Source organism: Lolium rigidum, chromosome 5 (genome assembly GCF_022539505.1).
Source record: "Lolium rigidum isolate FL_2022 chromosome 5, APGP_CSIRO_Lrig_0.1, whole genome shotgun sequence".
NCBI classification, from domain to species: domain Eukaryota; kingdom Viridiplantae; phylum Streptophyta; class Magnoliopsida; order Poales; family Poaceae; genus Lolium; species Lolium rigidum.
The window spans coordinates 85,774,178-85,788,827 of NC_061512.1; the positions used below are offsets into that span (position 1 = coordinate 85,774,178).

The following is a 14,650-nucleotide window of genomic DNA, read 5'->3' on the forward strand; positions in this document are numbered from 1 at the left end:
TGGGGGGGGGGGGATGATGCAGCCTGACCTGCAATATTTGCCGCATCATGGTCGTCATCAAAAACTACGATCAAGGCAGATGTCACAGAAGCATGGAAGAGAAGACGGAAGAAGTTCAAGAAGGAGGGAGCGCTACAACAAGCCCAGGAGAAGCACCCCTCCGGGATGGTACTACCGGCCTCACCGACCGGTAGTACCGCGGGCGGTACTACCGCCCCCTGTGACCGGAAGTTCCACTCGTACGAGCCTACTTGCAGATTTCAACTTTTTCGCTTGTAACTTACCCCTTCAGACCCCTCCCTGTATATAGGCACCTACCCCCACCTTCATGTGGGAGAGATGAATTGAGATGAACTTGGCGTATGCCTATTATCCCTAGTGTATTAGGGAAACCCCTGCTTAGATTACCAATCTATTGTATCCCTCCTTATCCGGTTCTTTTTCATTCTAGTAATTCTCTATATGGAGAATCTCTTGTCTTGCAACTCTATTCTCAATTGATCTTTTACTCTTTGGAATTCTATTTGGATTTGTCGATCTTTTAGAGGGATGCCAGCGCTTGGTCTTTGTCTTAAAATTCAATCAAGTTGGTGGTTCGGGCCAACGAGTGCAACCGATTTGTGTGTGTGTGTTCGTGCCGTGTTCTTCGTGTTCGTCCATCTCCCAACGAATCCACTCCGTAATTACACTTCTCGTGATCGAATTCGTAAGATTGGGCATCCCACAAGGCCTTAGGCCTTATGAGTTTGCATCGCATCACGGGGCTAAAAAGAGACAGTTTTTATGTGTACTCGCACGCAAACAGTCACGGCCGGTGGAGATGCTCTCATACCCGGCCAATATGAGAGATGTACGACATTTATTCTCTTGCAAGTGGTTTATCGGTTTATCATTAGGGTACCTCTTTAGTTTAGAAATTGAACTAATTTTATCCATAATATCATCTAATTAGTTATTTTTAAACACAAAATAAAGGGTAACCTAATAATGGATCACTTGTCTTTACTTTCTGTCCTCAAATTAGCGGACGTTTAGCTCCAAACTTTGTTCACAAAAGAGTGTACTTCTATTTTCTCAATTCAATTTAAAGTAGCAAAAAAAACATTTCTCTCATCGCACGGAAATTAAACCCAATAATTCCAATAATATTCAGTACATGTTTTTCTCATTTTCTAAATGCACTTAACTTATTGAAGGTGAAAAAACTTAAAGAGGATTAAGATATTGGTTACATATTCTCAATGTATTTTTTACTTTATTTTATAATTTATGTTAAGAAACTCGCGTGTACACTTGTTTGTGAACGTAGGAGTATAACGTATCCGCTCTATCGAAATACCCATGTCATGAGAACCAACCTATGGTTGGATGGTTAGGAGGGTAGTGGCACCTCCAGCTCACCAGAGTTCAAATCTCAGATTTAACACTTTGGTGTCTCATAAAGGCGGAATATTCTTCAGTGGGAGGTGTGCATATGTGCGTTCATAGGAGTGAGTGTGTGCGCGTATGTGTGAGCATCTTTGATTGTACCGTGTTTTGCAAAAAGAAAAAACACCCATGTCATGAGATGTTTAGAGCATCTCCACTCGGCTCCCCTATATGGGCTCCGACGCACCCGTTTTCGGACCCATATGGGTGGGCGCCGACGGTGAAACTAAAATAGGGGCCCAGCGGTTGCCGTCACGGCCCCTATACCAAAAAATTGAAATTTTAAAACATAACAAAATTCGCCGAAAAACTAAATTCATTCATAGTTCGGCCATATATGGCCGATATTTGTACAAATTTTAAAACATAGACTTTAAAAAATCTAACTAATGCCATCACCGTTGCGGCGCCCTAGCCTTAGGCGGTCGTACATGGCCTTCACGTAGTCCTCGTCGTCGTCGGCATCCCCCTCCGTCGGCTGCGGCAGAAAGTTGTTGCATCCCTGGCCCGCGCGGTGACTCCGAGGTTGATGATGAGGCCGAGGCGGCGACATCGCTCCTCCTCCGCGACACGGTAGTCCGCCGTGCTCCACGCTTCAGCGAAGGCGTTCGTCGCCACGAAGGACTGCAGCTGGGCTTGGAGCAGCCCAAGGAACTCTTCCGGGTCGTCCTATGCCTTCACGACGGAGGCCTCCGCCTTGTACTCCGGCGGGGGTGTCCACTCACGCTGGTGCTGGCGCGTCGGAGAGTTGTCGCGGATGACGAGGGCGCCGTGAGAGGAGGGATGTCGGCGGTTGCGCGAGGACGCAGCCTCCACCGGCTCGTCCTTCACCATCGCCAAGAACCTTGGCGGCGGTGTGTTGTACGGCGAGTACCTCGACGACGATGAGGATCGGCGCGGCTTCCACTGCCTACCGCTGCCCCGCGGGGCCGCCAGCTGCAGGTGCCGTGGTGGCATCTGCAGCGGCGGGTTGTTCCCATCGGCGATGTACTGGAGGACCCACGCCAGGGTCCTCCCGGGCGCGCTCCACCACCGCCGCCGTCCAACTATATTGTGGTTGGACGCCGGGTCGCCATTGCCGTCGTAGGAGGCGAGGCGGTCCGCGCGCTGCCGGACGAAGAACGCCGTCCAGGCGTCGTCGTTATCCGGCGACCACTGGGGGTCGTTCCTCTCCTCTGTCGTGACGTGGTCCCAGAAATGGTCGATATCGCCAGCGTTCGGTCGGTCCCCGTCGGCATGGGGGGACCGGCAGGCCACCGCGGCACATCACCCAACCCCCGGAAAGCGCATGTACGGCATGACGAGGTAGCGCGCGTCCCATAGAGCGCGCGCCTCTATGACGTGGAGGGAGCGCCGGCCGAAGCCGTTGGCGTCGGCACCTTCCCTCTCGCGGTCTTGGTGATCCATGGCGCGCTAGGGCTAGAGGAGGACGTCGCAGGGGAGGTTTGGAGGCTTGGAGAGGAGAGGGGAGGTGGAATGGCGCGGCGGTTTATATAGTGACCGAGAAAGACGTTGGCGAGCATTAACGCCGCCGCTGAAGACGAGCAGCGGCGCTGGAGCGCGTATTAACGCCGATGTGGCTCGATGCAGAAGGCAAGCAGGGCGAGCAACCTTTGACCGCCGCTGAAAACGAGCAGGTTCGATGAAGACGAGCGGACGCGCATTAACGTCGACGTGACTCGACGGGTATGGGAGGCAATGAGAAAGACGACTCAGGGGACGCTGACGGGACGGGTCCACGACTATGCAGGCGTTTCCTGCTGCTTCTTTCCGCCAACACGCGGTGCGTCGATGTTCCTTCTAGGCTCCCTCTCTACTGGGTTCTGCCGGGAGACGCCGGATTCAAAGTTGAGCCGAGAAGGTGGAGATCCTCTTACAGGAGAACAAGTTGTTTCGGTCGACAGCAAGGCCAAATCTGACACGGTTTGAAACCAGCAAGAGGACACGTTGTCGCCGCGGCTAAGCCTGAGTTTGCCACGTACGGCCCCCGAATGACCAAAGCTGGAAGAAGGTGCTTGGTCATGAAGCATAGGCACACAAATTCGGAGCTTCTCGTCGACATGCCACCGCCCAGCCTATATAAAAACCCGCCCAGCCTATTCAGAATCGATCGCCCCGCTCTTTCGATTACTACTTCCACACAGCTCGCCACCATTCCAGCACCTTCCTTCTTCTCCCTGTGCCACGCTTTCCTGTTCCGTAGCACGACCAGCCATGGACGGCAAGGACGCCACCACCGCACCGCTCGGCGCGCAACAGCCGGGAGCACCGCCTTCCTCTCCCCCAACGCAACTACCCATGGAGGGCAAGGACGCCGCCGCGGCAGCGCCACCGACGGGTGAGCCTCAGCCCGCGGCACCCGCGGAGGGGGAGGGGGCAAAGTGGGGAACGCGGCAGATGGGCCCGCCGGCGGCGCCGGGGGCGCACCCGGAGAACCAGCAGGCCGCGCAGTGGACGGCCTCGCGCGGCGACCAGGAGCTGCCGCCGTATGTCATCACGGGGGAACCAGCGCCGGCGCGACGGACAGACAAGGAGAAGGACAGCCCGATGGAGCACATCCTCGACTTCTTCAACACCTGGAGCCGCAAGGCCGAGGAGCTCTCCTCCAACATCTGGCTAAACTGTAAGCACAGATCACAGCTCTTCCTGATGATCCTGCTCTTAGCTAAATTGGTTCTTTTGTCAGAAATAAAACCGTGGTAGAATTATTTGATTCGATAGCTTCGAATTTAGGCACTTGTGTTCTTGATTGAAAGGATGCTCTGTTCTTCGGGGCCTGCCTGATGTGATACAATTATGCTCTGCTTTATATGTATACTCACATCGTTTTCGTCCATTCCCTTGTTGCAGTGAAGACGGCGCCATCCATGTCCGACGCCGCGATGGGGAAGCTGAGCCTCGGCGCCAAGGCCATCACCGGAGGCGGCTTTGACAAACTGTACAAGCAGACCTTCTCCTCCAGCCCCGACGAGCACCTGAAGAAGACGTTCGCGTGCTACCTCTCCACGGCAACGGGCCCCGTCGCCGGCACGCTCTACCTGACCAACATGAACGTGGCCTTCTGCAGCGACCGCCCGCTATCCTTCGCCGCGCCGTCGGGGCAGACCGCCTGGAGCTACTACAAGGTCGTGGTCCCGCTGGCCAGGATCGCCACGGTGGAGCCCGTCACGGCCAAGGAGAACCCGCCGGAGAGGTACGTCCACGTCGTTACCGTGGACTCGCACGACTTCTGGTTCATGGGCTTCGTCAGCTACGACAAGGCAGTGCACCACCTTAGCTCGGTTGTCTCGTCGCAGCACGGGGCCGGCGCGGCGCCAACGCCGGCTGCGAGTTACCAGTGAGGACTGACACACTCGTGTCTTCGCTGTCCACATGCGTTTGCCTCTGTTCATTCGTTGGTCCCTTCGTTTTCTCCCTCTTGCTCACCTTTTGAGAGAGGTCGTTTGTTACGTTCATTACTGTGATCACCGCGTGTGTACGTGTTTGTTAGTATGTGAGTGGTCTTGTACTCTTGTGTATGTCTGTAGTTTGTAACTGTAAGCTTGTTATCTATCATATTTTTTATTCATTTGAGAGGGTCATCATGGTACTCTTCCATAAGTCATATCCCTAAATCATCATCAGTTTGACCAATACAATAAAAATTATATAACAGGACAATGCTCGCGCTTTGCCGCGGAATTGCAAACAATATTAATTTATCATACGGAGTACATGGCGTATCTCTTGGCATTGGGCATGTTGCTTATTGTAATATACAGAGTTAGCAAAATGAGTCTGAATGCTACGAAACTGTCACGACACTATCGTGCGTGAGGCCCATATCGAGGCCCAAGCCTGACAACGGAAGCAACCCGGCCTGAGAAGCAGGCAAGCGAGTTAAGTGTCGTGTGATCCAAGGTCAAGAAGGCAATTGTAATCAGAACTAGTTTCCCCTTTTGGGTGAATCTCTCTCTTCTTCCTTCTTCCTTCTCGCGACTCTGTCGCTGATTCCCTTCCCAGCGTGATGCTGTGGATAATTGTATCGGATTTCTGTGATTGATCAGGACTATCGTGATCGGAGTCTCACATATGGTATCAGAGCCATCTGATTCTCGGATCTGAGGCCGGGTTCCACCAGAAAATTCCACACAAAAAAAAGGAGGCAGCACAGCACGGAGTGGATCTCGCGATCTTCTCCTGGAGGCAAATCGAGAGGAAGGTGACGGTGGTTGGGCTCTTCATAGATTCCCACCTGAGCCTTGTCTCTCGCGGCGGCGCAGTGGTTGCAGACATCAGCGACGACCTCGGCGGCGTGTGGCGGTCGCAGATACCATGGCGGGGAGCGGTTGCTACCAAACTCCTTGTTAGCGGTAAGCCCGGTTCTACGGTGGATCCGTGCGACAACGGGGGCGTATCTTCCAGGCGACGGTGGACGATCGCACCTGGAGCAGCGATCTGGACGCAGGCGGATCTGGTGGTCATGGAGAAGGCTCAGGCTGACCTCTCGGCCTTGAAGAGGCAAGGGGACGAGCTTCAGAAACAGTGTGTTGACACAACTGCAACCTTGAAGTCCATCAACGACACACTGCACAACCTCAGCATGTGGGTGCCAACAGACGATGAATCAATCAAAGGTATACACCAGTCCCTGGAAAATGTTGGTAACCGCTTGACCAGTCTTGAGGCAGAACGTGGTTCAGGGGCAGGAGCTCGCACACCGGGCAAAGATATAGTGCATGATTCACAGGCCATTCCGTTAGCAACATCTCTGAAAGTAGCATTGCCAGCTCGAGGACATATGAGGAAGGATTTTCCACACGCACAAGTGAACTTTGAATTGGGTGATCGCTCGGCTGACCTTGAGGAGAGCGGATACAACACTGGGCGCACATCGAACTTTCACAGCCACAGCCGGCCGCCGAAAACTGATTTCCCCCGGTTCGATGGTGAGAACCCCAAGTGGTGGAAGACTGTTTGTGAGAAATATTTTGCACTATATGAAGTTGATCATGCTACATGGGCGAGCTTTGCTTCCATGCACTTCGTGGGCAATGCAGCATTGTGGTTACAGTCCTACGAAGCAGAACACGACGTGGATACATGGGAAGAGCTGTGTGTGGCTATTCACATGAAGTTTGGTAAAGACAAGCACCATCGACAATTAGCTGCGCTGGAAAGACACAAACAAAGTGGTACTGTTGAGAACTATTACAAGAAATTCGAGGAATTGAGGCACAAGGTCCTGGTGCATAACAAGCATTATGGTGAGGCGTTCTTTGTCACTAAATTTGTGAATGGATTGAGGAAGGATATCCAGAGGGCAATCAAGCTGCATGATCCTAAGAACGTTGATGCTGCTCTTCAGTTAGCCGAAACACAAGAAGAATTGAACGAAGAAATTAGACCTCACTACTCTCATCGATACAGAGGGGAGAACAGACCATACAACAAAACATGGTTTCCTGGAAGGGGCATGCTGGGTACTACACCTGATGAACAAAAGAAGATCGAAGAGAAGCCAGTCACGAGAAACCACCTTGGGATGAGAAACTGCAGTCCCTGAAGGCGCAAAGACGAGCACGTGGAGAATGTTTCCGATGCGGAGATAAATATCAACCTGGGCACAAATGTAGCAAGTATGTGCCACTTCACATGGTGGAAGAATTGATTGAGCTGCTACACATCAACAGCTCCGATAGTGAGGATAGTAAAAGTTCTAGCAGCAGCTCAGAGGAAACCCTTATGTATATTTCAAAGTGTGCATTGGCAGGAACCACACACAGCAAGAGCATCAGGTTGCAAGGAACACTGCACGGAAAACAGGTCTTGATACTGATTGATTCAGGAAGTTGTGGCAGTTTCATCAGTGACAAGACAGTGACACAATTAGGGCTAAAAACCATAGATGTCGAACCGGTCACAGTGCAGGTGGCTGACAGTCGCAAAACACAGATTTCCACAGTTGTGCCTGATACACCATGGGAATGCAGAGGTACCCCAGTTCAACACTACCTTCAGGGTGTTCAACATTCCATGCTATGACATCATTCTAGGGATGGACTGGTTAAATGAATGTGGAAAGATGTGGATAGACTGGCCAAAGAAAACACTTCGCTTCAAGGTACAAGGAAAAAGAGTAACACTCAAAGGGATCAAAGACACAATGAAAGAATGCAATTCCATTTCGGCTGCAGAAATTCAACAACTGATTAAGCAAAATGCAGTAGCACAAGTAATCCATTTGTGTCCCATTGGAGAGTCCTATGACGCGGTGCCATTGCCTCATGAAATAGCGCAGTTGATATCTGAACACGAACAATGCTTTGGTACCCCAACAGGTCTTCCTCCCCATAGAGCATTTGATCACAGAATCGAGCTCATGCCTGGCGTCCAACCTGTGAATGTCAAACCATATCGATACTCGCCTCAGCAAAAAGATGAGATCGAACGACAAATCAAAGAGATGATACACCAAGGCATAATCAAGCCGAGCCAGAGTCCATTTGCTTCTCCGGTGTTATTGGTGAAGAAAAAGGATGGGTCATGGCGCTTTTGCGTCGACTACCGCCAATTGAATGTTGTGACGGTCAAAGACAGTTTTCCAATGCCGATAGTTGATGAACTCTTGGACGAGCTGGCGGGAGCGCAGTTCTTCACCAAATTGGACCTCCGCTCGGGATACCACCAGATACGAATGCGTGAAAAAGACGAAAACAAAACGGCATTCAAAACACACGAAGGACATTATGAATTTCGTGTCATGCCCTTCGGATTGACATCCGCGCCCGCAACATTTCAAGCGGCGATGACCACAATTTTTGCTCACGCAATTTGGCGCTTCGTATTGGTCTTTGTGGACGATGTGCTCATCTATAGCAAGACATTGGAAGACCATAAGGGGCACCTAACGGAGGTATTCCAGCTGCTTGAGCAGAAAAAGTTGTATTTGAAGAAGAGCAAATGCTCGTTTGCGCAACGTTCCCTCGAGTACCTCGGGCACATAATCAGCGCAGAAGGAGTTGCGACTGATCCCACCAAAATATCAGCAGTGCACCACTGGCCTCAACCACGCAATGTGAAGCAGCTCCGCGGATTTCTAGGATTGGCGGGATACTACCGTAAATTTATCCGCTAATTCGGGATTATCTGTCGACCGCTGACATCGTTATTGAAGAAGGACACACCCTTCGTGTGGTCACCACTAGTTGAAGATGCTTTTCGCTCGCTGAAACAAGCGTTGGTGCAAGCGCCCGTGCTCGCGCTGCCCAATTTCGAACACGAGTTCGTGTTGGAGACTGATGCATGTGCAACTGGCATCGGAGCGGTGCTGATGCAGCGTGGACACCCTCTGGCGTTCCTGAGCAAAGCCCTCGGACCAAAAAACCAGTCTCTGTCCATCTACGACAAGGAGTGCCTTGCCATCCCGCTGGCGGTTGACAAGTGGAAATCTTACCTGCAGCATGCACCCTTCGTGATTCATACTGATCAGCGGAGCCTTGTTCATTTGGGGGAGCATAAATTCAACACAAAGATCCAGCAGAAAGCTTTTTTCATGCTATTGGGGCTGCAGTACAAGGTAGTGTACAAACAAGGGAAACACAACATTGCAGCTGATGCTCTGTCCAGGCGCCCAAATACAGTATGTGCAATTTCAGTAGCAAGGCCACGCTGGATGGAAATTGTGATAGAAGGATACGAGAAAGATGAACAAACAAAGAAGTTATACGCTGAATTATGTCTCCAGGGCTCAAACGCGCAGGGCTTTGCACTGGTGGATGGAGTCATTAGATACTAGGGTAAGATATGGCTAGGGAATCATAAGGAAGCTCAGCAAGCAGTGCTTACAGCCTTGCACAATAGTGGCTTGGGTGGCCACTCAGGGGGCTTGGTCACATACCACAAAGTGAAGAAAATGTTCGCATGGCTACATGAAGCAGGACATCACCAAGTATGTACAACATTGCACTGTCTGCCAGCAAGCTAAGAGTGAACACACTAAACTACCAGGTAAACTACAGCCGTTACCAATTCCTCCTGAAGCCTGGCATACTGTTGGCATCGATTTTATTGAAGGATTACCCATCTCTGGCAAGTATGATACGATTCTAGTTGTGGTGGACAAATTCACGAAGTTTGGTCATTTTATACCTCTGAAGCACCCATTCACTGCAGTAACTGTAGCTCAGGCATTCGTCGACAATGTCTATTGCTTCCATAGCATGCCCAAGGTAATCATCTCTGACAGAGATAAGGTTTTCATCAGCAGTTTTTGGTAAAATCTGTTCTAACTGGCCGACACAACTATGAACATGAGTTCATCTTACCACCCACAAACCGATGGACAAACTGAGCGGTTAAATCAATGCTTGGAGACCTGATACGTCTCCGACGTATCGATAATTTCTTATGTTCCATGCTACATTATTGATGATATCTACATGTTTTATACACATTATATGTCGTATTTATGCATTTTCCGGCACTAACCTATTAACGAGATGCCGAAGAGCCGATTCTTTGTTTTCTGCTGTTTTTGGTTTCAGAAATCCTAGTAAAGACATATTCTCGGAATTGGACGAAATCAACGCCCAGGGTCCTATTTTGCCACGAAGCTTCCAGAAGACCGAAGGAGAGTCGAAGTGGGGCCACGAGGTGGCGACACACCAGGGCGGCGCGGCCCTGGCCCTGGCCGCGCCGGCCTGTGGTGTGGGCCCCTCGTGACGCCCCTTTACCTGCCCTTCCGCCTACTTAAAGCCTTCGTCGCGAAACCCCCAGTACCGAGAGCCACGATACGGAAAACCTTACTGAGACGCCGCCGCCGCCAATCCCATCTCGGGGGATTCTGGAGATCACCTCCGGCACCCTGCTGGAGAGGGGAATCATCTTCCGGAGGACTCTTCACCGCCATGGTCGCCTCCGGAGTGATGAGTGAGTAGTTCACCCCTGGACTATGGGTCCATAGCAGTAGCTAGATGATTGTCTTCTCCTCATTGTGCTTCATTGTTGGATCTTGTGAGCTGCCTAACATGATCAAGATCATCTATCCGTAATACTATATGTTGTGTTTGTCGGGATCCGATGGATAGAGAATACTATGTTATGTTAATTATCAATCTATTACCTATGTGTTGTTTATGATCTTGCATGCTCTCCGTTATTAGTAGAGGCTTTGGCCAAGTTTTTGCTCTTAACTCCAAGAGGGAGTATTTATGCTCGATAGTGGGTTCATGCCTCCATTAAATGCGGGACGAGTGACGGAAAGTTCTAAGGTTGTGGATGTGCTTGTTGCCACTAGGGATAAAACATTGATGCTATGTCTAAGGATGTAGTTATTGATTATATTACGCACCATACTTAATGCAATTGTCCGTTGTTTTGCAACTTAATACCGGAAGGGGTTCGGATGATAACTCGAAGGTGGACTTTTTAGGCATAGATGCATGCTGGATAGCGGTCTATGTACTTTGTCGTAATGCCCAATTAAATCTCACTATATTTATCATATCATGTATGTGCATTGTTATGCTCTCTCTATTTGTCAATTGCCCGACTGTAATTTGTTCACCCAACATGCTTTTATCTTATGGGAGAGACACCTCTAGTGAGCTGTGGACCCCGGTCCTATTCTTTACATCGCATACAATCTACTTGCAATACTTGTTTTACTTGTTTTTACGCAAACAATCATCTTCCACACAATACGGTTAATCCTTTGTTACAGCAAGCCGGTGAGATTGACAACCTCACTTGTTTCGTTGGGGCAAAGTACTTTGCTGTGTTGTGCAGGTTCCACGTTGGCGCCGGAATCCCTGGTGTTGCGCCGCATTACATTTCGCCGCCATCAACCTTCAACGTGCTTCTTGGCTCCTCCTGGTTCGATAAACCTTGGTTTCTTTCCGAGGGAAAACTTGCTACTGTCTGCATCACACCTTCCTCTTGGGGTTCCCAACGGACGTGTGTCAACTGCACGCATCAAGCTAAATTTCTGGCGCCGTTGCCGGGGATCTGAAGAAAAGTTACACTACAGAGCTCTCTAACTCCCACGCCAACTTCACGCCAGCAATAAATTTCTGGCGCCGTTGCCGGCGAGATCAAGACACGCTGCAAGGGGACTCTCCACAATCCAATCTCTTTACTTTGTTTTTGTCTTGCTTTATTTTATTTACTACTTTGTTTGCTGCACTTATATCAAAACACAAAAAAATTAGTTGCTAGCTTTACTTTACTTACTGTCTTGCACTCTATATCAAAAACACAGAAAAAATTAGTTACTTGCATTTAGTTTACTTTTGTTATCATGTCTAGCTCTATACCTGTTACTTCTTCACTCGAGGAATTAGTTTTTACTTTTAAACAAGGGGATGAGGAAAGTTTTAAAGATGCTTGGTCCAGGATTTTTACTTCTTATCGTAAAGCTGAACCTCAAATGACTCTAAGTTTGCTCCTTAGTAATTTTTATTTTGGTCTTATGATTCGCTATAGATATGCCTTGGATGCTCTAGTGGGAGGAGATTTCCTTCATTGCAATGGGGATCAAGCTTTTAATGCCATAAAGAAGTTGGTTGCATCACATGATTCAGCTAATAACTTTGATTCAGCCCTTATTAGCATTTATAATAGATTAAACACTCTTGAGACAAGTGCATCTCGCTTAAATAAAAATTATGGATATATTCGTAACCGTCTTGATCAAGTTTTAGTGAACTCTGAACCTTCATTATGGGATCCTACTATTAAAATTGCTATCGGTGACCAAACCCTTCATGCTAATTGTGATATTATGTCTGAATTTTGCCTAATGCCCAAGAGAATTCATGAATCTTTGAAACTTTGGGGATTTGTTGAAGGGGGAGAAGGAATAACTCTTATTGATAACTCCGTTATAATTCCTAAAGGAATAGCTGCGGGTGTGCATACAACCATTCTTGGGAGAACAATATCCATTGATTATCTTGTTATTGAATGCGCAGGAACAGGGACAAATCACACTCGGAAGATCCCTCGCTGAAACTATTGGGAGCGAGTCATAGACATGGGAGAAGGCACCCTAAAATTCACCTCTACACCCGGGGTAGCCATATATTCCCTAAGCCAAAGAGTAAGAAAAAGAACAAGAAAGGTAAGGGTAAAGCCCAAGGTAATGTTGATGCTTCATCTCTTGATAATACTTGATATACACTTTCTGCGCCTAGCTGAAAGGCGTTAAAGAAAAGCGCTTATGGGAGACAACCCATGTTTTTACTACAGTACTTTGTTTTATATTTGAGTCTTGGAAGTTGTTTACTACTGTAGCAACCTCTCCTTATCTTAGTTTTGTGTTTTGTTGTGCCAAGTAAAGTCTTTGATAGTAAAGTGAATACTAGATTTGGATTACTGCGCAGTTACAGATTTCTTTGATGTCACGAATTTCGACCTGCCTCCCTGTAGGTAGCTCAGAAAATTAAGCCAATTTACGTGCGTGATCCTCAGATATGTACGCAACTTTCATTCAATTTGGGCATTTTCATTTGAGCAAGTCTGGTGCCTCAATAAAATCCATCTTTACGGACTGTTCTGTTTTGACAGATTCTGCCTTTTATTTCGCATTGCCTCTTTTGCTATGTTGGATGAATTTCTTTGATCCATTAATGTCCAGTAGCTTTATGCAATGTCCAGAAGTGTTAAGAATGATTGTGTCACCTCTGAACATGTTAATTTTTATTGTCCACTAACCCTCTAATGAGTTGTTTCAAGTTTGGTGTGGAGGAAGTTTTCAAGGATCAAGAGAGGAGAATGATGCAATATGATCAAGGAGAGTGAAAGCTCTAAGCTTGGGGATGCCCGGTGGTTCACCCCTGCATATTTTAAGAAGACTCAAGCGTCTAAGCTTGGGGATGCCCAAGGCATCCCCTTCTTCATCGACAACATTATCAGGTTCCTCTCCTGAAACTATATTTTTATTCCGTCACATCTTATGTGCTTTGCTTGGAGCGTCGGTTTGTTTTTGTTTTTGTTTTGTTTGAATAAAATGGATCCTAGCATTCATTGTGTGGGAGAGAGACACGCTCCGCTGTTGCATATGGACAAATATGTCCTTAGGCTTTACTCATAGTATTCATGGCGAAGGTTGAATCTTCTTCGTTAAATTGTTATATGGTTGGAATCGGGAAATGCTACATGTAGTAATTCTAAAATGTCTTGAATAATTTGATACTTGGCAATTGTTGTGCTCATGTTTAAGCTCTTGCATCATATACTTTGCACCAATTAATGAAGAAATACATAGAGCTTGCTAAATTTGGTTTGCATATTTGGTCTCTCTAAAGTCTAGATAATTTCTAGTATTGAGTTTTGAACAACAAGGAAGACGGTGTAGAGTCTTATAATGTTTACAATATGTCTTTTATGTGAGTTTTGCTGCACCGTTCATCCTTGTGTTTGTTTCAAATAACCTTGCTAGCCTAAACCTTGTATCGAGAGGGAATACTTCTCATGCATCCAAAATCCTTGAGCCAACCACTATGCCATTTGTGTCCACCATACCTACCTACTACATGGTATTTCTCCGCCATTCCAAAGTAAATTGCTTGAGTGCTACCTTTAAAATTCCATCATTCGCCTTTGCAATATATAGCTCATGGGACAAAATAGCCTAAAAACTATTGTGGTATTGAATATGTACTTATGCACTTTATCTCTTATTAAGTTGCTTGTTGTGCGATAACCATGTTCCTGGGGACGCCATCAACCCTTTATTGAATATCATGTGAGTTGCTATGCATGTCCGTCTTGTCTGAAGTAAGAGAGATCTACCACCTTAATGGTTGGAGCATGCATGTTGTTAGAGAAGAACATTGGGCCGCTAACTAAAGCCATGAATCATGGTGGAAGTTTCAGTTTTGGACATATATCCTCAATCTCATATGAGAACACTAATTGTTGCCACATTCTTATGCATTAAAGAGCAGTCCATTATCTGTTGTCCATGTTGTCCCGGTATGGATGTCTAAGTTGAGAATAATCAAAAGCGAGAAATCCAAAATGCGAGCTTTCTCCTTAGACCTTTGTACAGGCGGCATGGAGGTACCCCATTGTGACACTTGGTTAAAACATGTGTATTGCGATGATCCGGTAGTCCAAGCTAATTAGGACAAGGTGCGGGCACTATTAGTATACTATGCATGAGGCTTGCAACTTGTAAGATATAATTTACATAACTCATATGCTTTATTACTACCGTTGACAAAATTGTTTCATGTTT

At 47.8% G+C, this 14,650-nt stretch overlaps 1 protein-coding gene across 1 annotated transcript; it reads left to right on the forward strand.

Annotated features, from left to right (window-relative positions):
- Positions 1-3,447: 3,447 nt before the first annotated feature.
- LOC124653165 (GEM-like protein 5) lies at positions 3,448-4,996 on the forward strand. Its single transcript, XM_047192231.1, has 2 exons — positions 3,448-4,051; positions 4,279-4,996. The coding sequence occupies exons 1-2, from the start codon at positions 3,643-3,645 to the stop codon at positions 4,767-4,769; spliced, it is 900 nt and encodes a 299-aa protein (XP_047048187.1). The 5' UTR covers positions 3,448-3,642; the 3' UTR covers positions 4,770-4,996.
- Positions 4,997-14,650: the final 9,654 nt, after the last annotated feature.

What these genes read in the sequence shown, in the direction of transcription:
- LOC124653165 (XM_047192231.1), top strand. Translation starts at nt 3,643, where the DNA reads ATGGACGGCAAGGACGCCACCACCGCACCGCTCGGCGCGCAACAGCCG. An exon ending in CTCCAACATCTGGCTAAACT is followed by an intron (nt 4,052 to 4,278) that starts GTAAGCACAGAT and finishes CCCTTGTTGCAG; the next exon opens with TGAAGACGGCGCCATCCATG.